The sequence below is a fragment of the Gasterosteus aculeatus genome, chromosome 16, assembly GCF_964276395.1.
Source record: "Gasterosteus aculeatus chromosome 16, fGasAcu3.hap1.1, whole genome shotgun sequence".
NCBI lineage: Eukaryota > Metazoa > Chordata > Actinopteri > Perciformes > Gasterosteidae > Gasterosteus > Gasterosteus aculeatus.
Window position 1 is genome coordinate 18939463 of NC_135704.1, and position 25314 is coordinate 18964776.

Genomic DNA, 25314 nt, shown 5'->3' on the forward strand with positions numbered 1-25314 from the left:
TGAGGGCTTTGTAGTATCTTCATGCTTGAATGTAGTTTCCGGTTTGTTTTTCTCCTTTCTCATGCCGCGTGCTTCTGATGACACTCAGCGGCCCGTTTGACAAAGAAGAAGCAGGAAAGATGTGAACATAAGCTTGTTTATTATTGTATATTATCAGTAACATTTGATGTCTAATGTGTCTTTATAGTTTTTAAGAAACCAGTCCAAACAATTCTTGTATCTTTGCCCCAGACATCAAGTCGGTACAGAGGTCGACCAGGTACGAAAGCGGCTCTCGGTCCAGCTTCCCTCACGTCCTCTTGCCTGCAGGGAGGAGCCGTCCCGCGTTGGCCCGCGCGCCCCCCCCCGGTGCGCCCCGCTCCTTCTCCAGCCGCGGCACGCAGGTGCAGCCCACGGCGATGGAGACGTAGAGCTCGGTGTACGCGTGGCGGCCGCCGGCGCAGGAGCCCGCTCTCCGCAGCAGGACGGAGGGCGCGTAGACCGGCGTGCTGCGGTAGAGGTCGCTCTCCCCCCCCAGCGGGCCGAGCAGGCAGCCCCTGCACAGGCAGTACGCCTCCGGGACGTAGCGCGGGTACCGGGCCGCGTCGTAGGAGATCCTGCGGGAAACCCGACGGTTACTTAAATGTTTTAATGGCTCTCAGACGTTAAAAAATATAAAAATATACGTTTGGTTGGTCCAAAAATGTTTAGAAATCTAAACTTGTTTATTCCAGAAAATTTAAAATAGTCGAATATTCGTCTGCTCTTTTTATTTTATTTTTTAAATTTTTTTTTTATTATTTCAGGAATAAATGAAACCCATTAAAGAATTAATATTTTCACTACTAATTGTTGTGCATGAATGCGACTCGTTGCGTTGCACCTGTCTCACCTGTAGGCCCACGGCGACACGCTGAGCAGGTTGACCGGGAGGCGGCTGTCGCCGTCGGCCGGGGAGCGCGCGCGGCTCGGGCACGTCAGGTTGAGTTTGTCCTGCGGCTCCAGCTGCAGCGCGTGATGGAACGCGCTCATCACTCCCACCGAGAGCCGCCCGAACATCTGCTCCAGGATCTCCTCCGGCAGGTCCAGGCAGGCGCGGCCGCGGGGCGCCTTCTTCCGCACGCGGCGCGCCGCGGACCCCCCGCCGAGCAGCAGCAGCAGCAGCAGCAGGAAGACGCGGGTCCGATGCGTCATCACGCGGAAATGCGTTAATACATAAGAAGAAAAATAAACAGCGGACTATCAGAGCACACGTGACCTCCTCCGGTTCTGACCGTTGACCCCGGTAAGAGGCTCTGAGGGCGCACGCGACGGAAACCCGTGAGCTCCGACCAGGAGAAAAGATGACCTCAGAATGATGCACGAGGAGCGAGCTGGAGGCTTGAGAAGAGAGAGGGGGAGTTTTCCTGCTGCCCCCCCACCTCCCCCTCCCCTCCGAACCCAAACTGATAGGTTACAAAATCGTCTTAAGCCCACTCCACAAATCATTTTTAAACTTTAAAAGAACGGCTGTGTTTTTTTTCTCACCCCCCCCCCTTTAAAATATTCTGCCTCATCCAAAGAAATGGAAATCAATGATTCAATATTGTCAGTGAGTGAAAAAAAGACTTAAGAAGTAAAAATGTTCTCTTTTAATGATATAAACAAACAATAAATATGATGTAAATGACCAGTAAGTAACGAGTGACTGTGCGTCGGGGGGGCTGGGGGTCAGGGTGACGGAGGGTCGGGTGACGGAGGGACAGGGTGACTGTGCGTCGGGGGGGCCGGGCTGACGGAGGGTCGGGCTGACGGAGGCAGCTACTCCGGCAGCAGGTCGTCTCCCAGCTCCTCGTCGGCGAAGTCGTCGCCCTCCACCCGCTTCTTGGCCCCCGTCTTTGGTCTCTCCGTCTGCGGCCCCAGGGGGTCCACGTAGGACGCATCTGCACACCAGAGGAACGTTTCAACTCGGCGCGCGGGGACTCGCCCCCCCCCCCTGCACACGCCTACCTATTTCCTTGGGGCTGTTGGCCTCGTAGGGCTCGTTGGAACCAGGAAGTGACCTCATCTTGGCGCTCAGCCGCTCTCCTTTGGTGTTGCCGTGGCCGGCGTCTGCACAAAGCACACAAACAGACACACAAACAGACACACAAACGTCTCATTCTGAGGGTGAAGACAAGGAATAAGTGTTCTTACGGGTTGTGTAACATTCAGCAGACAGCAGCTGTGAGACACTCGGGAGGCTCTGCGCTGCTTCTCACGCCTCGTGAGTCAACATGGGGGGGACGTGAGACCTCGGTGTGTGTGTGTGTGTGTCGACAAACCCACACACACACACGATACAAGACGTATCCATGTTGACACAGATGAGGTTCGAGGTTCTGGTCTGTTGAGCTTAAATATTCAGACCTCCACCTCCGATTCAAACCAGGCGGTGCTGCGTGTGTACGGACAGCAGCTGCTTTTAACATTATTCAGTTCTACTCTCCATCTTATGACAATCTCACTTTGTCATGGGATTTATTCTCCATCTTTTTAGGTATATCTTCTTCATGTCAAAGCAGCTGCTGCTTCTTATAATTACTATTATTCTGCAACTGCCAATGTTAAGGCTGGATTTTGTTTAATGAACAATTAAAGATTAAAGAGTGAATGAATGAACGGGTATTTTGACCGGCTGGCGGAGCGCTGCAGTGAGTGATTACAGTCAGCAGCAGCCCACATCTGGCTGCCAGGTAACCGTGGAAACGGAGGAGAGCAACAGCGAGCTGAAAAACAGGATCCCGTCGTCTCACAAACTGAAACCATGGGATGGAAAATCTGATCCCGTTTTCTTTTTCTCGTTGTGTTAGAACACACAAGTGGGAGTCACAGACGAGATGGACGACACAACTTGACTGTGTGCGACAGTTTAACAATTAAAGTCGCAACGAGCCTGGACGCTATATTTCAGAGTGGAGATCGATATGCAACTTTTACAACTCACTTTTCCTTCAGAAAAAACCCCAAAGTTAAAAAAGAAAATACAAGAAAACAGATTTTGCATCTTTAGTTCACCAGTTTCACATTAAAGAATGAAGCCGGTTTGAGAGCATGAGAAATAAAACCATCGACACAAACTGAAGAAAACAAGAGGGAAAACTTTCAGGTGCACTTGAGGTTTCTCTCAAATATCTGAAAGATTGGGTAAGTGGGTGAGTGGGCAGTCCCTCCCTCCCTCCCTCCCTCCCTCCCTCCCTCTCCCTCCTCATCCATCTGCATGCACACACTGATCAACATCACAGGTGCCCGACACAAGATTCCTGGACCAGATTCAGGTGTTTTGACCAAAATCACATCCTTATAAGGAAACATTGTGCACATGCAGAACATGAAATGGTTAATAAACTGGTGTGAAGCCAGAGAAGCCGTGTTTGTTCCATGCGGCTACGTGGCTCCCTAAATAAAGGAATGAATACTGAATGTGCTACATGGAGAAAGTCGGGCTCACGTGAAGGAAGAGGAGGCACTCCAGTCATTTTAGTAGAAACTAGACTTTGTAGTCAACGAAAGGCACAAAGTAAAATTTACTTAAAAGCAAAAGTATTTGCAGATCAGTCCATAAATGATAGTTTCATATTTGATTTTGCAGAGATAAATAAAAATGACCGACTCTCCGTTTCGTTGGGATTGTAGATTCACGAGGAACCAGCCGAGTGTCCGGGAGCTCAAAGTCTACGCACCTCTGCCCGAGTCCGGCGGCGGGCTGAGGTGCCTGGACGCACCGGCTGAGGAGCAAACAGGAAGCGCGGCGAGAAAAGAGTCGGAGCAGCGGGAGGAAAGAAGCAGAGAGATTACAGCGAAGGGCCGAAGAGCGTTTGCACACACGGGAAACCAGAGCGAGCTGGAGGCAGCTTTCATCCGCTCACCTGCTTTGACATCCGCCTCTGACGAGCCGTAAAAGGAAGGAGGACAGAAAGTTTAACAACTTCAAAAAGGGTCACGAGCAACATTTATCAAATCAAACAGGTTGGACCCCGTTATTTATCAGCAGTAATGGCACCAACAGGTGCGTGATGTGTATATATATTTATATACACATAAATCTAATCCATATATCTGAATCTCGGCTGCTCTGTGGTGTCTGCACTCGGCCCCCGAGCCGCGTTTGTTTGGTGGATCTGTCGGGACGGCGTTAGACGGGAGGAGTGTGGTGTCTGCACGTGTACCCGTAACAACGCCGGCCTTCTTGGGAGAGGCGAGCACGGGCGTGGAGGCGCCTGCCGCCGGGCAGCGTGTGTGGAGGGAGACAAGTGAGGACACACACACACACACACACACACACACACACACACACAGGTCAAGGGATGATGACGTGTCGGCACCATCTCCCCTGTGAGGACTTTAACAAGACTCTCTGATGAGTGAACCGGACTTGTGAAATGTTAAGATGCTGCTTTGCGCTTTCCACACTCGAGCCACAGCGGGACCTCTGTTGCTATGGTGACGACAGACTCACCGGCGCTGCCCTCCCGTCCCTCTCGCCGGCTGCGGGCGCTGCCCTCCCGCCCCGCCTTGACGCGCTGCAGGAAGAGACAAGGAAGACGTTTTCGTTTGGATTGTGTGCTGAATGGAAACACATCTGGAGCCCGACCGCTGGATTCTGGACATCTTTCTTTCTTTTCACATTGACTTCAGTTGAAGAAAAAGCTGAGGGGAAACATTAACCAAACAAAGACACGTGCAGGAGCCTCGAGGGGCAAAGGGAAGAGAAAAAAAAGGCTTTTTTATCGACGAGTCAACGCTGTGATTTACGAGCAGCTGCTTGTGATTTGACAAAGCCGTCCTCTTCATCCCTCCCTGGCTCGCGCGGGGCTCCAAGTCCCGCCTCCTTCACAAACTCCACTGACCCCAGAACACGTTGTCATCTTCGGCCGTAGACGGGAGTGTGCTTTTTAGGCGTGGTTGTGTGCCAGGGCTCCTCTACGGATCCACCAGGACGTATTTACACATGAAATAATCGGCCTGCTCCCGTGACCTCTTAAAAGCCACGTACCTGTTCTCTGATCTCCTTCATCTTCTCCGCTTTCTTCAGCTTGGTGGCGTACTCCTGCACGTCCTTCAGCCCCATGTCGGTGCACAGCCTCACCAGGAAACGCAGGCCTGCAAGCACACGGACAGTTTGATTCCCCTCACCGCCGCCTGCAGCCGCTCCGTGTAAAGTGGCGCGAGTCGGGGAGATTTACATTCCACGTTCTCTGGAAACCTGCGGTGGATGTCTTTGTACGTTTCCAGAGCTTTCTGGTAGTTTCCTGTGAAGACGGAACAAGAGGTTCTGCGTTTAGAACTGTAATCGGGCCGGTTGCTGGTGGAATACACCCGAGGGGTTGTTTTTCTACACGTTACTGTATGGGAATAAACCTGATTTGAGTTAATGAATTGTTCCTTCTCACCACTTCTCCTGTAGCAGCTCGCCACCATGAGCTGCCACTTCACCTGGGCGGGTCTGAGGAAGAGCAGCAGAATTCATATTTAAAGAAGATCAACGCTGCATTCAGAAAGTATGATGAGACGATCCAAACAAGATTAATAAGACTTGAATCGCGTCAGAAAAGTGTAGAAATAACATTTAAGAGGCTGAAAGACACTTTTTTTTTTTAGCTTTCTTATAGATGCATTTAATCTCATTTGATTGGATAACTCAACCTTTAGTTATGAGTTCAAGTGTATTTACACATAAACATTATGACACCAAGAACGTTGAGACACAGAAACACCAGAAAACAACATTAACAAGAACAAAGTGAAAAGAAGCATAGAACAAAACAGCTGTAAAACAAAGCAATCAAGCTTCAGTGCGTTTTATGAAACTATTTGAAGTGATATGTTTATGTTTACTCGTACATTCGCCACAGATCTGTGTGGTTCTTCTCATCACCCATCGGCTGTTACTTACTGGATCAGCGTGGCTCTTTCAAAGTACTGGATGGCCTTCTCGCAGAAGTGCGTCTCGATGTAATAAGCCCCGAGCCACTCGATCACATCCATGTTGGAGGGGAAGTACCTGAAGGACTAGCAGCAGACACGCTGCGTTCAGATCGCTGCGCTCCGCATGCAGGAACACACACACACACACACACACACAGCAGTTGGCTCCTGGTACCTCGTAGTAGTACTGCAGCGCCTGCGACTTGTCCCCCTCGCCGTCGTACAGCTCTCCCAGCTTGGCCAGTGCCCGGGGGTCGGTGTGGGTCACACTCAAGACCTGGATCAACCACTCGATGGCCTGCTGGGGATCCTCCAGGAGCTCATACCTGAGGGCGGGGGGAGGGGGGCGGGTCAAGGAAAACAAACCCCCACAAACATCCACACGGGAAGCCGCTCCACACAAACGCAGTCACGCCGCCTTCTTCTCGGCAGGATACAGAGTGGTCAGCTGGTACATGACCTGGGCGCTGTTCCTCAGGATGGCGTGGAGCTTCAGGAAGCAGTCCAGAGCTTCCTCCAGGCGATTCAGCCTCTTGTAGGTCAGACCTGGGATCAGGTGGACGGAGACAAAGGTCTGATGAACAAACTCTGGGCTGAGACTTCATACGACGCCCTCGCGTGTAGGAAAGGTGACACAAAGGTGACCATGGGCTGTGGTCTCTTTACCTGTGGTCTCCTTACCTGTGTCCGTCATTACTTCTCCACCTTAGTTTATGGAGAAAGTGACGTTCCACCCCAGAGAGTAAAACATGTAACTTTAAATTTCGGCTTTTATTTGAGGCGCCTCACACTGCCGGCGTCGCTGTTTTCCTCTTTGTATTTCGTTATGCTTTTATTGTGAAGACGAGGTCGTCACAGGGGATTTAACTTGCTGCCCCTCTGAAGGGCCTCCACTCCTTCAGAAGGTCACCCCACTAGATGTTACCCAGGTTGTAGAGGGCCTCGGTGCAGGAGGAGTCGTTCCTCAGGGCCTCCTTGTAGAACTCGGCGGCCTTCTCGTGGTCCTGCTTGATGAACACCGTGTTGCCTTTGTTGATGAGCGCCGCCGGGTTGTAGCGGTCGGCGGTCATGGCGAGGTCGGCGTATCGGTCGGCCTGTTCGTAGTCCTTCTCCTGTGGCGGGCGAAGGATTGGGGGGGGGGGGGGCTTCAGTAAATGAAGCTCCTACGTTATACACCCATGGATGAGGGAAGCTTACCAGGAAATAGAGGAAGGAGAGGTTGGTGGCCGCGGCGCTCTTCACTCGGCTGTCCTTCTTCTCGAAGGTCTTCAGCGTCTCCACGGCCTGGTGACACGTGAAGAAAGACTATCAGGGCAACCGGGATACCTCTGACAAACATTTTGTTTCAGCAAATAACTAAATGTGTCGTGGTTATTTTAGAAAAATACAATAAATAAAACAGATCGAGTTTAATAAACCATGAAGTGAATTACGAGTTAAGAGAATTAAGAGTTTAATGATAAACCGGATACACATTGGGTTTATTCCATAGAACTCACATTTGATTAGTTGACATAGGATAGTACACACACACACACACACACGCACACACACGTTCTGCTTTATGAGGGTGGAAAAAAGGTCAGCGACACACTCCAAACCTCACGGGGGGGGGGGGGCACACGTACCTCCACCTGAGAAGGAGGCGAGGGAGCATGGAGGGCAAGCAGAGGGTGAGACGAGGTTAACGTGAACAGAGATGTCGTAAACATGAAAGATGGAAAATAATAGAAAGAAAATGACGAGCGGACGCCAGGGGACGTGGAAGGGAGGAACCACTTTCTCTCTCTTTCTTGTTTTTATTCATCTGATGGATTTTAATTACACTTAAACTGCTTCTTTTTTCTGTTTTTATTTATTTTTTAATTTACAGCACTTTGAGCCACATAAATTCTATAAATTTGTGCTGTATAAAAAAGTAATATGATTATTTTAACAAATTCTAAATAGAATTACTATTGCGACATGTTTTACAGGTTCAAATACGTAAAGAATTGTGTTAAAAACGACAATTAAAAATGTACCACTCTATTGCCAACTAGAAAATGTACAGCACGGATGTTTGGGGCCGGGGGGCCCGAACGGAGTGTCGCGTCCCTTTGACGGTCACCTGGTTGAAGTCCTTCTGGCGCAGGTAGCTGATGGCTTTGTTAATCTCCAGGTCGTTGGCCAGCTCGACGTACTGAGAACTCTTCACCATGTCCACGCACCTGGGAACGAGCAGCACACCGGTACCACCGGTACCACCGGTTCAGGTTCTGATGAGATGCTTTTGGACTTCAACAACAACGTTGCCTTTTTTTACTGCTTCGTGCACCTTCATATTCCTTAATGTACATTAAGTACCAGAAGTGTAAAATAAATACATTGTATTTATATTGTTGACAAGGCAACTCTCAGTGGTTAGACCTAGTTTCTACAAACAAATGGGAATTAGATACGTTACAGATTTAACTCTGTTAGTGGCTTTAAAAGGTTCAAAACAAATCCTCTCGTACATCCTGAACCCTCCGATGTTGAGAGGAAACAAACAAACAAACCAACCAGTCGAATCCGGTGGCAAAAGAAGTCTCGATGGCCGGAGCGATGAGCTTAGCCGCCGTCATGATGTACTTCTCAGCCAGGACTTTTCTGTGGGGAGGAAGACGACATGAGGAACGGCATCGGGCTGCAGAGGACCAACGCGGAGCTTTTGGTTCTTACAGGTCTCGTTCCATCTGGTGGAGTTTGTCGTTCTTAATGGCCTCGATGACCAGTTCAGAGTCGCTCTCGTCCTGAGAGACGGGACAACATTTGCATGAAGATTTTCATTTGCTTATTCTTGGAGGCATTCTTATTATCGTATTCAGCATCTGCAGCATTTTCAGTCCCGTGGAAACTGTGTTGAAGGCTTTTTGTTTCATTTTAAAGTGCTGCTCCAAACAACTGACCTGTGGATCTTGGGAATGTTTAATTGTGAGGAATGTATTGAATTTGGAATTACTAGCAGATATTGTGTCATAATCACCTTACAAAGAAACAAAATCCTCTATTGAATAAAGTTAAAATAATAATAAACCTTTCAAAGATCGTTCCACACATTCTGAACACAAAGAGGATTAAAAGGGAAGAATAAACACATAAAAACAGAAAGTTAAATCAACTAAAACGCCTCCGCTGGAATTAATTGTGAAAAACAGTTTCATTTTAATAATAGAAGATCTCCATCTCCCAGCTGTTAACACTTCCTGTTTCCGCTATAAGCCACATGCGTCGCCGCAGACTCACGCTGGACGGGATGTACTTGTCCTCGTCGTCCACGCCCAGGGGGACGGAGATGAGCTTCTGGAAGGCCTTCTTCATCCTCTCGCGGTCCCCGATGGCGTAGTAGCACAGGATGAGGTTGAAGCCCGTCTTGACGTTGGGGCTCTCACTCATGATGTGCTCGAAGGACGTGATGGCGTCCGAGTACTGGCCCATGCGCACAAAGACCACGCCGATGTTCTGCATGATCTTAATCCTCATCTCCTTGTGGGCGTTGGAGATCTGATCCAGGGCCATGCGGTAGAACTTGATGGCCTTCGGGTAGCTCTTCTGTCGGACGTAGATGTTGGCCATGTTGACCTTCAGGCGGCCTGCGGGGGTCATTTAAGCACCATGGTTGGAATATGAGCTTTTGAGACAAACGGCCTGTGACCACAGAGCTGTTCCTTTAATTTAAATAGTAGTTAATGTTGCACTTTGACTTCCTCTCACAGGTATAGTAACAGTAGGGTACTTGTTACCAATGTCTCTTGTTTCAGCCTTTGAGGACGTGTTCGTAATCATAATAATGTGCACTTAGAAGTTGCACCAGCAGATATCACAGTATGATAAATATCCTCTCTCATTTCATGGACATATAAAAAAAAACAAAGGAGGTTCAGTCCCGTCTTGTGGAGGGCACAGGTCTAAACACATGGGCTCACCTGCGTTACTAAACATCTTGTTCCTCACGATGACCTGGTAGCTGTTCAAGGCCTCTGGAAACATCTCGTTGTTCGCATACTGGTTGGCAAGGTTGAGCAAAACCTGAAAACGACCGACACGCTCAACATTTCCACATGGAATTATTACACAAAACAACAAAAGACAAAGCAGGCAAAGAGTATTTCTCCAGCACCGACGAATAGACCAGGATGCAATGCGGCGGTAAATGTGTAGGTGGCATTTTATACGAGAAGAGCGAGAAAAACTGCAGGGAATCGGGAAGAGGAGAAGACGGCTGGAGGAGAGGAAGTGATTCCTCTAATTGTTGAGAATGACAATTACTAGACGTCAGATAATAACTGACACGGCAAAAGGAGTTTTGAGTAACTGAGTGTGGAGGAAAAGGCTTGTGACGTAGAAGCTAAATGCTGCTGCTTACGGAGTAGGTGAGGTCCAGATTGATGTGGTCCCCGTTGCCAGACTTCTCCCTGTGTCTCACCAGGGTTCTCTCCTTCCTCCCTGCCTCTTTGGCCTTCTCAAGAGCCTGCAGAGACACATCAGAGCACAACGCCAGCAGGGGAGGAAGTATTGAGCGCTTCAGTTGCAACGACTTAAAACCCACCATGTTGTCTAAATCAGTAAGAGGGTTTTTTATCAGATCAACAATCAATACAAATGACAAATGAGGCGCTTCTCTTCTACTAAACAGAACGTTGCGTCTGACCAGCTGTAAGGCTCCGGTGCTCTGCGCCATGCAGCTCTCTTCTATCAGCTCGTTCACTTTCTTCTCCAGGATCTTGATCTTCTCCTCGGGACTGCAAGGACAATAAAAAGAGAAACACAAGTTGAGACACTGCTGCTTCTTCACCAGTTCCCCCGGAATAAGTGTTAATTAATGATATTGATTGCTTCTTTGCGTATAAGAATCAAATACCTCATTCTGACTGGATATGCACACGCTGATCTTAGGTGGTGCCGTTATAATCCTAAACAAAACCCTCAACCTGTGAGTTTAAACATTACCTATTTTGTTCAGCAAGACATTTATTTAACAATGATATTTTACACTTATTTGTGTACATTACATTTGTACACACTAATTATATTAGACTAGGTTTGGTAAGTTGCTGTTTTACTACTATTGCTGTTATTATAGCTTTTATTACACGTTATTGGTGCATTAAACTTTGACCATTCCTCTTATGCTTTTGACGTCTGTAGTTTTCAATTTGTTTTGTTTTCTGCTTGACAATGATCTGTGAAGCACTTTGAACCTGGATGAATACAAGAGTGTTAACTCACGTGTCCTCGTTCTTCGCTTCAAGTGGAGCTGCAGGGCCTCTGGACTGGCCCAGAGGGTCAAAGGTGGAGCCTGAAAGCACATATCGTGCTTTACTGTTTATTACAATCCTGCTTCATGCCTGAATGTCCTTTGGCTTTACGGAGATTGAAAACAACAAAGATAAATGGCAGTTTCTGTTTGACTCCCTGGAACTCACCCCGGGTCATGGAGGAGGTGTAACCCGCCGCCCTGACGGCGGTCATCGGTCGGGCCGCTCCATCCTGTCACATTAAAAAATAGCAATAAAAAGTCAAAACTAAATCACATTGTTTTCCGTATTTGCTCCATTTTTCATTTATTTGTAAAACAGAGCCATCTTAATATTTAGCCGGTTCTTTTTTTCCGCTTTGAGTAAATACACACGAACAAAGCAATGTTTATAAAACCTACGACAAACGCTCTAAAATCAGCCCACATGAAGCACTGACTGACATCTGTCGACTATGCTGAATAGAACCTGTGTGGGTCCACCGATCCGCCTCACCTGCACAGCTCCAGTCATGGGTCGGCCCATTGAAGAGGCCACAGGGACCCGAGCCTTCAGGAAACGAAAGGGACAAGACAGGTGAAGGTGATTTAGGCACGTTTACCTGAAACTAATCTATTACACAGAACCTGTTTATAGGTAGGAGTGTAAATGTGAAGGGCTCATAGTTGTCTTGGTAACTATTCCGGGTCGTTGTACTTACTCCAAAGGAAGTAGCTAAGGGCCGAGCTCCAATGGCAGTGCCAGGAATTTTTGCAGTCATCTGTGTAATTAAAGACATCTTATCATGAGTATTAAGTAATTAATGTAATCATTTCTCCCTCTTAATCACTCCCTCACTCCTCACTTTTACAAAACATCCCTCAAAAAAAGTCCCTCAAAATCTGTCTTAAGTACAGAACTTGAGTTTATGTAGTAGAGGAAGAAATGTCAGAGTAAAAATATACAGTTCATTGCTGCATTACAAAAAAAGTAAAAGTACAAAACTTCATCAAGTATGAAAAAGTTCAACAAGTAAAAGCACTCAATATGCAGAAGGATTCATTTCATAACCAAACATATTGTTTATAATATTGCAGTATTCTAATAGTCAAAGCGTTCATGTGTTCATCACTATAATGCTGTAAAGGTGAGGCTGAGCATAATATACAGTAATGTATTAGATGATTATATTCTTAAGTAAATAACAGTAGGTACTCACCGGAGGTCTTCTTCCGTGACTTGTCCTCACTGCTTGCTGGAAGCCCACATCATTCTCTAACTCCTTTAAATTGACAATAATTATTATTATTATTATTTTAATAATAATAATAATAATAAACCTTATCCAGAAAGCACTTCTTCAAAACAAAGTTAGAGTGAGTTTTATGAAGAAGTAAAAACAATGATTTGAAAAAATACTCTAAAGAGCACAAATGAACAAGAACGATCTCCATATAATAAATACTTGTATGTAAATACAAATTGGATTCAAGAAGTGTCATTGGAGATATCTTGTTAATTCAAGCCACAAACCCTGTAGTTAATTAAGAATAATGAATGTTTGTTTTCTAGGATCATAAGCAGTCTGATGAGAGGCTATTTAGTCTTGAAATATTCCTCGTCCGTATATTTAAAATGAGTGATAGCCAATTCATTAACTTCAAATGCTTCATGTTGTTATTCACCATCTATCCAAACCTTAGCTTCGAGCTGTGCAGCTAAACTGCCACCTTCAGAGCTAGCTAGCTAGCCAGCATAGCCTAGCTTGCTAACTCACCTCGGAGTCAAATGTGGGATTATAGTCGTTGTAACCGGAATAAAGATCCTCCTCCTCCACCGCCAGGTGAACGTTTTCCATCTCTCTCTCTCTGGCGTGGCGGTGCAACGACAGGACCATCAATAATACGGACAGTGATGTGTACAAATACAGAAGGGAGAGAAGTTTGTTGTCGTTTCAAAATTTCAATCCCACAGTTCAACGCGGCGTGGGCGGGACAGTTTAGGTTTTGAAACATCTGATTGGTTTGGCACGCGTCAATCACAAACTAACATGAACGCAATTGGTCGAAGCTGATTTCATCCGTTGCTAGGATACAGATGTAAGCCAACGGCTAGATTTCCACGTTCACAGCGTAGTTTCATCTTTAGCGATGCGAATATGACAATAATCAACTTAATCAACCATCGTAGCAGCAAATGAATGGCCCATATTTGTCTAGGTCTGTGTTTTAGATGATGTTAATGCAGTTTATTTCCGCGTAGCGTTTGTCCTTCTAAGCTGCCGTAGCTTCACTCGGCAGCGTGACCGGCGAGGGGCGGGGCGACGGGTTGGTGGCAACGTTCGTCTGATCCGATCTCCTCACAAAGTCCTAAAATGAGCTCTTCTGACATGAAGATCATTACTGTGATCGGCAGGTGAGCTACAGAAGACGTTTGCACGTTGTTTGAGCGTCGCATTGAGTTGTTGTCATGTTGATTGTGCAGCTACTTGTGTAGCTAACATGGGACTTATCCATGACTTCCTTTACCTTAAGTGTGTTCAACGACTAAGATAATAACCTTCAATCTTTTACTGTTACACATTTGCTGCCACTCTTCCGATCAAGAGCCTGCGTTTGTTGACGGAAATGTTACATCGTCTGAACACAAAGTCAACAACTAACCTCTAAACTCAATCACGTTTTATTTATAGCTTTTCTCCCCCAAAAATGCTGCATTATATTGGATGATTATCAGTCTATTGATTAATTATAAGATTATATAGAATAACAAAGATGCATCCATTATTTATCATTGATTAGCCATTTCATTGTAGTTACGCTACACAACTCTTTGTTGTGTTATTTAAATCACTTAAATATACTCCAATTCATGATTGCATTGTCCAAATTACTGATTTTCTGTATATTATTTTAAAAGCTGTTCTATGTCTATGGAAGAAGTGGCGGCGAAGAGAGCAAACTGTGGCGTTGTTATTGTTTACCAGGGTTACGCTGAGACTAAGCAAACATCCTGAATGACTGTTTCTGCTTTGCTTCAGTGGGCTGATCGGCCGCTCCTGGGCCATGGTGTTTGTCAGCGGAGGCTACAGCGTTAAGATCTACGACAACCAACCAGGAGAGTCGGCCAAGGCCGTCGTGGAGATCGGGTCAGCCTCCTTCTCCACCCAGCGCAGATCAGTGCAATCTTAATTAATGTGGCGTTGCATATAAACACACAACAATCGCTTTTTTCTGCATATGGGTTACATATTACTGTCCGCCTGATGACATCGCTGAACCAGTCTCACTGCTCCTCTATTTGAACCAGACTCACTTTAGTCCTGATCCTCTATGTGAACCAGTCTCTTGTTTAGTTGGTCCCCGATCCGGCTCCTGGGTTGGACCTGCACTGGGAGCTCTGGAGGGAGGAGGAGAGCTTAGCTCCCAGCAGCAGTAGCAACGTCTCCTCCTCCAGCAGCTTCTCCTCTCTGGAGACCCAGAACGTAGCGCTGGACCCGCTGGAGGGAAGGGGGGCCTGGGAGAACCAGGACCGGGGCTGAGAGGCAGACTGTGAGAGCTGCTGCAGTAGAATGAGAGGTTTTCTAAAGGGAGGCTGGTGGTAAGAGACACCACCACTTTAGTCCACGCGGGGCGGCCCAATCAACAACAAGTTAGTTATTTTTTAAGTAAGTAAAGTCAGACAGTTCCTCCTTGCACAGAAGTCACATGGACACTGCATGACCTCTAACTGTAGAGGTCATGCAGTGTCCTCTAACAAACAGACAAACCCGTGTTTCAGGCCTAAAGAGTCTCTCCTGGCCGACTCACTGCTAGTTAAACATTAACGTGGGATGACAAAGGGCCGGACTAACGCAACCGACCTTTAACCCGCTGCTTTCCTCCTGAGATGGACAGTGGAGGGAGTCATCGGTCGCTCAGCCTCCTCTTGTCTGTGTGTGTTTTCTTGCTGATTTAAAACTATATTGTTATTGAACACAAAGTACGAGAAGGAGATTTCAGTATGTTTCAGTGCCTCTTTAGACTTTAGCACATTCTGATGATCATCAGCGTAGTTACCACACAAACCTGCTGCTTTCACATTTTGATAAAGGTTCAACTTTAAAGGAACGATTCCTCCGTCTCTCTTGTTTTGTGGGTCTGTGTGCGTGTGTGTGTGTGTGTGTGTGTGTGTGTGTGTGTGTAGGAAGCAGCTGGAGGAGCTGCAGGAAGCTAAAATGCTGCGAGGTCAGCTGACCGCCACGCAGCAGCTCGCTCTGCTCAGCGGCCATGACGAGCTGGCCGAGGCGCTGCAGGGCGCCTTCTTCGTTCAGGTGACTCGCCCGACCGCCTCACTTCGCCTCTTTCATCCGACCGCTTTGGTTTCTTCAAAGGTTTAAGAATTTACAAAAGTTACTACTTCTTAAAGAAATCACCCAACTGTACAGGAAGGAGTTAAATGCTGCTGCTGTGTTAAAGCATTGGTAATAACGTCCCAGTCGTGTCGTATCGTATCAGGTAGGGAATGTGTCCTTACCCCAAGTCAAGGAGTTCAAGTACCTCGGGGTCTTGTTCACCAGTGAGGGGAAGATGGAGTGTGAGTTTGGGTGGAGAATCGGAGCAGCGGGGGCGGTATTGCACTCGCTTTACCGCACCGTTTTGACGAAAAGAGAGCTGAGCCGGAAGGCAAAGCTCTCGATCTACCGGTCAATCTTCGTTCCTACCCTCACCTATGGTCATGAAGGACGGGTCATGACCGAAAGAACTAGGTCACGGGTACAAGCGGCCGAAATGGGTTCCCTCAGGCCAGTGGCTGGCGTCTCCCTTAGGGATAGGGTGAGAAGCTCAGCCATTTGTGAGGAGCTCGGAGTAGAGCCGCTGCTCCTTTGCGTCAAAAGGAGCCAGTTGAGGTGGTTTGGGCATCTGGTGAGGATGCCCCCCGGGCGCCTCCCTAGGGAGGTGTTCCAGGCACGGCCAGCTGGGAAGAGGCCCCGGGGAAGACCCAGGACCAGGTGGAGAGATCACATCTCTGCACTGGAACGCCTTGGATCCCCCAGTCACAGCTGGTAGATGTGGGAAAGGGAAGTTTGGGCTCCCCTGCTGGAGCTGTTGGTTTATTTTCTAGTTCTCCATTAATCCAACGCACCCTGAATCAAATATCTGGAGTGATTGTAATAATCTCAGAACATTCTGATTCTTCCTTCAAAGGATTTGTCCTCATGGGGGCGCAACGTCATGTGTTAGTGTGTGAGAGGACGACTCCGACACAAGGAGTCTAAATAAAGCGCAGCACAAACTATATATCTATGTATGTGTGTAATATGTATATATATATATATATATACATATATATACATATCTCGATGTATAGGTCTTTTTTTTCATTGTTCTATTAAATACATGAATACAAATACAAAGAGACAATAATAACACAACACAAAAAAGGTTTTATATTGAACTGATTTGAGGTATGATTAATTAAGATAGTTACACGTCAGCTAATAACGAACACGTGTATTTTGTGCATATTTTACTTCCCTCAATCAGGCTGCAGGCGTGTAGACGCCCCCCCCCCCTTCTCACATTGATGAAGAAGAAGTCATTTCTGTGTTATTTTACACATAGAGGAAATAATTCCCCGCGCAGGGGGAGCCGGCAGGGGTTAGATGTCTCCTGCTCCATGAGCCCCGGTCGCCCCAGAAACGGGCCGAGAGAAGAGTTGTCACTTTGCCAAAACAGTTGCCATTGGCGACCCCTCGAGAGCGAGTGAACTACTGAACCACCCGGAGCAGAGACCTGCAGAGAACACTCGATGACTCGACTCCTCGTCTTCAGTCGCGCTTACAAAAACAAACCGTCTCGGTGGCCGTTATCGGTTTAACTGAGCTCTTCTTAAGCCGCAGAGAGCCGGACCGGAATAAATCAACCAGGGACAAAAGAGACTTCTGTCCTAGAAGCTAAATGACATTTACTGTAAAGTGTGACGAGTCTTCCTGTTCAGATAGTCGCCGCCACGTTCCCCGATAACAAGACACCAATCGATCATCGACCGGCCCTTTTCCAAAGGAGACCGAGAGGACAGAGGCCGAGAGGACAGAGGCCGAGAGGACAGAGCCCGAGAGGACAGAGGCCGAGAGGACAGAGCCTGAGAGGACAGAGATTGAGAGGACAGAGACCGAGAGGACAGAGCCCGAGAGGACAGAGGCCGAGAGGACAGAGCCCGAGAGGACAGAGGCCGAGAGGACAGAGGCCGAGAGGACAGAGATTGAGAGGACAGAGACCGAGAGGACAGAGCCCGAGAGGACAGAGCCCGAGAGGACAGAGACTGAGAGGACAGAGCCCGAGAGGACAGAGCGACAGAGCCCGAGAGGACAGAGCCCGAGAGGACAGAGCGACAGAGCCCGAGAGGACAGAGACTGAGAGGACAGAGCCCGAGAGGACAGAGCGACAGAGCCCGAGAGGACAGAGCCCGAGAGGACAGAGCCCGAGAGGACAGAGCCCGAGAGGACAGAGACCGAGAGGACAGAGCCCGAGAGGACAGAGACTGAGAGGACAGAGACTGAGAGGACAGAGACCGAGAGGACAGAGCGACAGAGCCCGAGAGGACAGAGACCGAGAGGACAGAGACCGAGAGGACAGAGCGACAGAGCCCGAGAGGACAGAGACAGAGAGGACAGTGCTAGTCTTTGTCTCCGTGTTTGCACACCACCCACGCGGCGGCGCCTCGCTGCTCACACAGTCGGCAGGTATGTGCGTTCTTCAGAACGCTGACGTCCCGCCGCTGCTCCCCGAGGGCCCGCCCCTTTCCACCGCCTCCACGGGGACGGCGGCAAAAGCCAAACTAGTATCCAGTTGGAAAAGCACAGGAACAGTTTGTCCTTCAACTTCAAGATTTGGTGTAAATTGCGCGTTTGTATCTTTTTTTCCTGACGAAAGATTGACGACAAAAGTTAAAAGATCCTTCGATTCACACAAATACACCGTTGGACCTTTTAGTGGTATTTATACTACTCTATAGACAGTTTTGGGTTGTATTTGTCAGTACATTACCAATATAGTACAAGTATGATAAAGTATTCATTCATTTGATCAAATTAGGAGTCAAAGGGCTTCTGGTGCCCCTAAAGGTGTTTTTATGACGTCCTGTTCCTCAGACAAACGTCCTTTATTTTTCTATTTTTGAGGACATTGTCTTTGCTGCCGCTCGGCCACGATGGATACAGCGTTACTGATCTTGTGAGAGTGTTACGCTGAATGAAACAAAGGCCCCATGACGACCCCGCGCTGCCTGTGCGTCTCCCACAGGAGTGCGTGTTCGAACAGCTCGAGGTCAAGCAGAGCGTCTTCCGGGACATCGAGCGTCTCGTGGGGGAGGACGTCGTCCTCAGCAGCTCCACTTCCTGTCTGGTGCCGAGCAAGGTCTTCTCCACGGTGCAGAACAGGAGCCGCTGCCTCGTCTCCCATCCGGTCAGTGATGCTACGATGCTACGATGCTACGACATCTGAAGGGGATTGCAGGCTTTTGTACATGCGTATCAACCCACGTAGCTTCGTTTACTTTGTAGCAGTTATATGAGCACGCCGCAGAGTTCAATTTTATTTCGATTTTATTTTGTAGAGCCCAAAATCGCAAATTTGCCACTACAATGTGTGCAGAATGAACAGTGCACAGTGCGTTTGCATGGAGCATCTGACTCTGGTTTGCTGCGTAGTCATCGTTACTTTATATCATTTCAGCTGTCAATCAGGTTCCCAGTTCAGGAAGTTCAGGAAGCTGTGACGTCGCTCGTGTTAAACCGTAGTGTCAGAAGTCTTTAAACCCTTTAGGTCCCTTTTTAGAAAGTCTGAAACTACAACATGAATGGATCTCATCTCTGTGGCTATAAAATGGCTTTTTGATCAGCTTCATTGATTCTCGCGTGATAAAAATGTTTTAAATTCAGCACCAAATCAATGTAACAAAGGGTCTCAACCCCAGAACCTGCTCATGTGACCCAATGTCCACCGTAAAGGTCAAAGCTCGGGTTGCTTCTGTACCTGTCGCCGCCCCGTGACGACTCTCCTGTGCTCCTCAGGTGAACCCACCTTACTACGTCAAACTGGTGGAGCTGGTACCTCACCCAGAGACGGCAGCAGCCGTTGTGGACACCGCCCACTCCCTAATGACCAAGGTGAAGGCCTGAACAATGGCAGCTACGTCAGGACCTGCCGGGGAGAGTCACTGTCGGCTCTCAGACAAACCAATGTGGCCCCGGAAGAAGGACTTGTTTGTCCATCTGTCGGTTGGTTGCGTTCGGTTTGATTTTGAGATGAGGCGCCACCATGGTTCAAAACAATTCTTGCAAGTCTGTGGCAAATTACTTTCACAACTGCTTAAAAGCCAACCGTTACTAGGAAGAATGTGTTTACATCGCTGGGCGTGTTTAGATTCCTAGTAAACTAAATCAACTCTTTCCTGTTCCACATTTGCCCGCTTGCACAATGAGAACTACGCCCTGCAGGAGATGAACTATTCAATCCTCCTCAACTAGTGTGTAATGTACTTTGGTAGAAAGGTCCAAGCATAGCATCAAACATTAGCACGAAGACCCGCACTATCTTGAACGCATTGATCTGCCCCCCCCCCCTCCCCATTCCAGCTGTTGACTCCCTCCTCTGGATTCAGGTCGGCCAGGCGCCCGTCCGCCTGGTGAAGGAGATCGACGGCTTTGCCCTCAACAGGGTGCAGGCGGCCGTCATTGCAGAGTCCTGGAGGCTGGTGCAGGTCAGTCTCTAGTCCGTAATCATTACCGGGTCCTGTTTCTCCTTTTCACTGTTAGACATTACGCGCATCCTTTGCGTCAAGTGAACTTCACATTAGGCGAAAGCCGGAGGCCGGGGGGGGGGGGGGGGGGGGGGATTGAATGCGTCCCATACGTGTCCACATATCGCATGTGGCTGCTGCCAGTGTGTTTAAAGGGTCTTTTTGGCCCCCCGGTGCTACCGTGGGTGGTGTTGGATGTCCTCCATCTCTCTAAAGGTCCTCATGGCTGATGGTTGGTCAGATAAGAGACTGTCGTGGCTGTGATGGATTAGCTCCTCTGTGGGGGATCAATTACTCCGATTATTCTCTTCTTTCACACACTCACAGGACACAATAAGAGGCTCTCGCATCCGTCCCTCTGCCTCTTTTCTCTCAACCTGCGTGTCCTCCTGGTCGCTGCACCAAGCGACGCTGTGCGTCTGGACCACGGACACACAAAAAGTAACCGTGAAGGCACCACGACAAAAGAATAGCGCAACGCGAGGAGGTCAATGGGAGCAGCAGTTATTTCATAAGAGGCGTCTTTTCTTCCGTTGAGACTCGCGCTGCTTGTTCTGTCGTCGCCGACGCCTTCAGGTGAGGATAGTTTTAGACACACAGCGAGAGATCAAATATAAAGAATAACCAAGATTCACAAGGCGCAATTAAATAAGAATGTTTATATATCTTAACAAATACCCTTTAACGAAACGATTTAGACTGCTGCATGTGTTGGTGTCAATACACAAGTTGTGAGTGTAACTGAAGTCATCTAGAGACACTCTGACACGCACATCGATGGACGAAAGGAACCTCATGTGATCTTCGGATTGGACGGATTATTTACCCTCTGGTCCGGCACAGAAGAGGGACGAATGGATCACTGGCGGCGAGGTTCGTCCATCACATGCGTCCACGCTTGTCTGGACATTCGGCGCTTTGATTCGCGCGATTTTACCCGAGCGCGCACTGTGACGCCTTCGCGCGCAGACGGAACGCCGCGGCGTCACTCGCGCCGAAAAAAAAGCAGCTGCCTTCCTGGAAACGGCCGCCGGCGCCCCTCGGGCCGAACCCGTCCCTGCAGGAGGACGACCGCAGGAGAGGGCCTCGCCGACGTGACCCGTGGAGCGTGCGTGGGCGCTTTTCCTCTCAAGAGGAGCTTCCCGCTTCACTGAAGAGCAAAGTGGAAGCTCTCGTTTGTGCGTTCAATGCAGCAGCGGTGAAACCGGCCTTTCTGTCTCTTTGTGGTTTTAAGAGATGGGTTCAGTCATCGTTCCCCGTCGCTTTCTGTGGTCACGCTCATTTCTCTGTGCTTGTTGATTTGTGTTTCCATCGTCGCTGTCAGTCTCTCTCTCTTTTAATAAGTGTGTTTCTTTGTGGTCTTTTTGTGGCTGATTTGTGTGATTTCATCATTTTAAAGCTTCTTTGTGGTCATTTTAAGTCTATTTCTGTTGGATGCGTCTCTCCTTGAGTGACATGTGGAGGGGGGCGGGGGCGTTTGGTGGGGGCGCCGGCTTCTGGGAATCCCTGAAGCGGAGCGTCGGCGTCCCTCCTGCAGGCCGCCACAGAGCATCCGCGCGCCCACCAGCTGGTATTTGTGTCTTCGCACTGACCTGTGGACGCTCAGCATCACGTGGACATGACATTCCGTACCGCGCTCGGGCCCGCTCACCCCTGGGGAGCAGAATTAACCCCCGAGGACGCCGTCCGGTCGTAGCTGACAAAAGTCCCACAGTGATGTTAAAGTCTGTGGAATGAGCCACAGGTTGAGTGCAACACAAAGCTTTTTATCATCTTACCCGTCGACAGCCGGGTGCGGAACGTGGAAATAATTGTGGGGGGACAATTAAAGTAAAAAAGACATTTTTTTAATTACGTGTCGTGACAAATGAACCAGCTGACTTCTCACCTTCATCCAGGCGTCTTGTTTCTGTTTTCTTTCGCTCACTTCAGTCACGTACAATCTTGTAGCTCGAGGCTTTTGGCGCAAATGACGACGTCGTCGTGTTTGAAAAAGAGCGACCTGTCCGACAGGAATGATCCTCCTCCTCCTCCTCCTCCTCCTCCTCCTCCTCCTCCTCCTCCTCCTTCACCGCTCCTCTGGTGGAAGTTGCTCAGCGGGTAAATCCTGAAGTCCCGGCTGGGTCACAGGAAGCGGCTGGATGTCTGTTTCAACCCGAAGTCTCAGGAGAAGCCGGTTTGTTGATTTGTGATCCCAGAGAGGATGAGGAGGCAGAAACAGAGCAGAAGAGGCCCGTGACCCCACAGTGGCCTTCTTACATAACAGCCCCCCCCCCCCCCCCCCCCTTGAGCCGGGGCCAGCGCTGGAAAGCAGAGCGGCTGAGAAAGCGGCCGGTTGCCCCCCAGTGACTGCGGTGGAGAAAAGACCCCAGAGAACGGACCCGTTGTTGGACGCGGGACCCAAACAAAGACGACCCTGTCCCCCTGCCTCTGTGTCCGAGCTTTGATTACCCCCCCCCCCCCACCTCGGTGTGGGCCAACAGGTATCTCTGACTCAAAGATCATTGACCCCCCCCCGGGTCTCTCCATCCCTCCGTCCTCAGCCACTCTCCTCCCGGTACCCCCCCCCCCCGTGGAAGGTGCCTCTGACCTGAATGTGTCTGTTCTTACACCCCGAGGCCACATATTTGCGGCCCGGTCCACGCCGTACCCGCTGATAAAGGAAGTATTTGCGTTATCTAGTCATACGTTTACTCACTCGGGACAAATGAAGTGTGCTTTCTCTCCCACTCCGTCAGGACGGCGTTATCTCCGTCAAGGACATCGACCTGGTGATGTCAGAGGGGCTGGGAATGCGTTACGCCTTCATCGGCCCCATGGAAACGATGCACCTCAACGCGCCGGCAGGTACGAGGAAACCACGCATTCGCTTAGAGCAGAAACAGATTCAAGGATTCCGTTTGGAATGCAGATCATTAATGCGGGAATCCCTTTGATCGCCATCCAATTCGTGTAATTCAGTGGAGTCGCACAGCGATTCACGTCTGTGAGGAAGAACGTCTCCGTGTCTCACACACGGGGAGCGAGCGTGAACCCTCAGGGAGGTGGAGAATATCAAAGTTGAGTGTGAGACCCAAAGAGAGGCCCACACACACACACACACACACACACACACACGGGAACAAAGCGTCTTTTGATGGTCCCAGTGAACGCCCTCCCTCACACCAGTAATCCAAAACTCACAGAGCACCCGGTGCCAAATCTACCTGTAGTTACAGTGGCCAAGTCCCCCCCTCCTCCGGGACACGGGGGTACGATTGTGTTCACAGGAAGATCCCCTGTTCTTCCCCTTTAAACCCTTCCCATCAGATAGAGAAGCACTCAGCCTCTCCGTCTCTGGCCGAGGGAAAACGAAAACAGGGAGCTGCCGTCTGCGAAGTGCTTGCGCTCCTTTCTGCGTTTCTCCGGCTCGGGTTCGAACGGTAGAATCCGGTTTCAGGGCAGCGAAATGTCAGAGAGGAAACACGGCAGCGTCGTTGGCTCCTCACTGTGTCCTTTCGGCGCGTCTCACAGAAACTGTCTCTGGCTCGATTCGTCAGTTGAAAGAAGGGAAAGCGTCATATTTATCACCGTGTGTTCGGTTTGTGTGTTTGTCATCTACAAACTAAAACAGTTGCACACATACAAAACGTACAAAAAGCACTGCCGTTTCTGCCCCGCGGCGCTCCGGAGGACATCGGCCATCGGAGTCTGCGGACAGTTAAGACATCGGACTGACCAGCCAGGAGGAGACAGACATCTGAGGAGGGGGGCAGGAGGCTTCTCCCACTCCTCCGTCACACCACCGTTCAGCTCCTTTAAAACGCCTCTTTGGTCCTAAACAAAGTCTGAATAACGTTAAAAGAAAAGACAAAGATCTGTTTCAGGGTGACCTTTGACCTGTTTGAATTAAAGAGCTGGTGTGGAGGAGTTTCTCCTCATTTCTGATTATTTAGCTCCACATGTTTATATATTATTATTATATGCTTTATATATCAACAATAAGACGTCTTCTTAATAATAAGAGTAGTTCCCTCAAAGCTCTTCAGCCAGAGGAGCTTCTACGGCTCGGACACTCGGGGAAAAGCTGCTCCGCGTTAATTATCCACCAGGATGCGTGCGGCCTTTTCAAAATAAAGTTCCTTCCTTCGTACTTCGTACAAAGTACTTCGTTAGGTTTAACGTTCAAGAGAGTGACGTGATTTACGGCGTTTTCACCTCTTGATGACGAGGAGCTGAAGCTGTCGTATCTCCCCCCCCCCGATCCTCCCCCAGGCCTGGAGGACTACATGAAGCGGTACGGGGACGGCATCAGGAGGATGCTGACCTCCTTCGGGCCCGTCCCGGACTTCTCCGGCACCGAGGGAGCCCGGAGAATCGTGGACGTGAGTGTGTGATGTTTTATCTTGTGGAGAGAACCGTCCGCCCGATGACGTCTTCGGTCCCCTCTGTCCCCTGTGTCCCCTCGCTCAGTCACGAGTCACATGCCACCACGGGATGCTAACGGGTTAGCCACGCGGGGCTGAATTAACGAGGCCTCTCGCTCGTCTTCACACCCGTCGTCTCGCTCGTCCTCACGCTCGTGTCCTCCTCCCCAGGAGATGAGCCAGCTGGTCCCCAGCGAGCGGCGGCACCTGTCGGCCCGGGTGGAGAGGCGGGACCAGCTCCTCATGGGCCTGGCCAAGCTGAAGAAGGACCACGGAGGTCACGAATAAAGTCCTCTGAGTGACGCTTTCAGTGCGTTTGATCTCACGGTTGTTGGAGGATTAAAGACTTGATTTAAATGAATCACATCAGGTCCTAAAGGACAAACAATACAGCCTCCTGTTTATGTACTTTCTATATTCTCCCAATAAAATGTTCCTCTGCGGAAGAGTGAAGCCTTATTAATTCATTTTAGATTATATTGCATTGATAATTTTTCATGAATATCCTGCTTACTTTTATCTTTTGTGATCTTGATTTGAGCACCGTTATTGAATAAGAATAGTGGAATAGAATTATAAAGTAGAAGAAAGTAGAAGTACTCAAGTAAAGTAAAAATGTTATATGGCTACACGCGTACTTTATTACATTACACTTGTATAAATATACTGAAATATGCATCAAATATATGTGGACTACAGCATATTGTGGAGCAATGCAAACAATAGACGTTACTAGATATATTTTACCACAATTTGTGAAAGACGTGCAATTAGAATTCATAATTCAAGAGATAAAACGTGTTTATTTATAAATCTAATCAGTGTTTTTTCAGATAAAACCTTGATGATGGGATAAACACAACACTAAGACAGATAACAATAAATAATGTTCAAGCTAAATTAGATTAAATTAAAAAGATATGGGGAGAAAATTCCCAATAACA

General features: G+C 48.7%; 3 protein-coding genes and 1 long non-coding RNA gene across 9 annotated transcripts; 1 reads left to right on the plus strand and 3 right to left on the minus strand.

Annotated features, from left to right (window-relative positions):
- Window positions 1-122: 122 nt before the first annotated feature.
- On the minus strand, window positions 123-1901 carry il17d (interleukin 17d). The gene is made up of 2 exons (XM_040201632.2): window positions 872-1901; window positions 123-596 (listed from the first exon to the last, which is right to left on the minus strand). The coding sequence occupies exons 1-2, from the start codon at window positions 1171-1173 to the stop codon at window positions 290-292; spliced, it is 609 nt and encodes a 202-aa protein (XP_040057566.2). The 5' UTR covers window positions 1174-1901; the 3' UTR covers window positions 123-289.
- Window positions 1596-13266, minus strand: ift88 (intraflagellar transport 88 homolog). 5 transcript variants are annotated; one of them, XM_040201626.2, is made up of 27 exons: window positions 12961-13266; window positions 12403-12465; window positions 11905-11964; window positions 11700-11753; window positions 11373-11436; window positions 11176-11245; window positions 10598-10688; window positions 10313-10417; window positions 9873-9975; window positions 9193-9539; window positions 8629-8699; window positions 8470-8556; window positions 8036-8135; window positions 7123-7209; window positions 6851-7037; window positions 6363-6471; window positions 6101-6251; window positions 5894-6009; window positions 5391-5443; window positions 5184-5249; window positions 4994-5100; window positions 4457-4520; window positions 4167-4217; window positions 3867-3884; window positions 3681-3725; window positions 1969-2070; window positions 1596-1901 (listed from the first exon to the last, which is right to left on the minus strand). In XM_040201626.2, exons 1-27 carry the CDS (start codon window positions 13078-13080, stop codon window positions 1780-1782), a joined length of 2613 nt encoding a protein of 870 aa, XP_040057560.2. In that variant the 5' UTR covers window positions 13081-13266; the 3' UTR covers window positions 1596-1779. The 5 variants fall into 5 exon arrangements, with proteins under 5 accessions (XP_040057560.2, XP_077947005.1, XP_077947004.1 ...); XM_078090879.1 differs by lacking the exon at window positions 4167-4217; XM_078090878.1 differs by lacking the exon at window positions 3681-3725.
- cryl1 (crystallin, lambda 1) lies at window positions 13256-24816 on the plus strand. 2 transcript variants are annotated; one of them, XR_013453047.1, is made up of 10 exons: window positions 13420-13598; window positions 14224-14331; window positions 15369-15495; window positions 18467-18628; window positions 19237-19332; window positions 19827-19925; window positions 20292-20540; window positions 22703-22811; window positions 24219-24328; window positions 24542-24816. XR_013453047.1 is itself a non-coding variant. In XM_040201631.2 (9 exons), exons 1-9 carry the CDS (start codon window positions 13558-13560, stop codon window positions 24656-24658), a joined length of 969 nt encoding a protein of 322 aa, XP_040057565.2. In that variant the 5' UTR covers window positions 13256-13557; the 3' UTR covers window positions 24659-24816. The 2 variants fall into 2 exon arrangements, 1 of the variants encoding a protein (XP_040057565.2); XM_040201631.2 differs by lacking the exon at window positions 20292-20540 and having other exon boundaries at window positions 13256-13598.
- Window positions 18754-21969, minus strand: LOC144388804 (uncharacterized). Its single transcript, XR_013453048.1, has 2 exons — window positions 21853-21969; window positions 18754-21690 (listed from the first exon to the last, which is right to left on the minus strand). It is a non-coding gene; the product is annotated as an uncharacterized LOC144388804 (long non-coding RNA).
- Window positions 24817-25314: the final 498 nt, after the last annotated feature.

Excerpts from the sequence above, each read along its gene's own strand:
- cryl1 (XM_040201631.2), top strand. The coding sequence starts at position 13,558 with ATGAGCTCTTCTGACATGAAGATCATTACTGTGATCGGCAG. Across the intron at positions 14,332-15,368 it reads AAGGCCGTCGTGGAGATCGG|GAAGCAGCTGGAGGAGCTGC; the intron begins GTCAGCCTCCTT and ends GTGTGTGTGTAG. Across the intron at positions 19,926-22,702 it reads AGTCCTGGAGGCTGGTGCAG|GACGGCGTTATCTCCGTCAA; the intron begins GTCAGTCTCTAG and ends CCACTCCGTCAG.
- ift88 (XM_040201626.2), bottom strand. The coding sequence starts at position 13,080 with ATGGTCCTGTCGTTGCACCGCCACGCCAGAGAGAGAGAGATGGAAAAC. Across the intron at positions 11,965-12,402 it reads GTCACGGAAGAAGACCTCCG|ATGACTGCAAAAATTCCTGG; the intron begins GTGAGTACCTAC and ends TTAATTACACAG. Across the intron at positions 5,101-5,183 it reads GTTTCCAGAGAACGTGGAAT|GCCTGCGTTTCCTGGTGAGG; the intron begins GTAAATCTCCCC and ends GTGTGCTTGCAG.
- il17d (XM_040201632.2), bottom strand. The coding sequence starts at position 1,173 with ATGACGCATCGGACCCGCGTCTTCCTGCTGCTGCTGCTGCTGCTGCTC. Across the intron at positions 597-871 it reads GTGTCGCCGTGGGCCTACAG|GATCTCCTACGACGCGGCCC; the intron begins GTGAGACAGGTG and ends GGTTTCCCGCAG.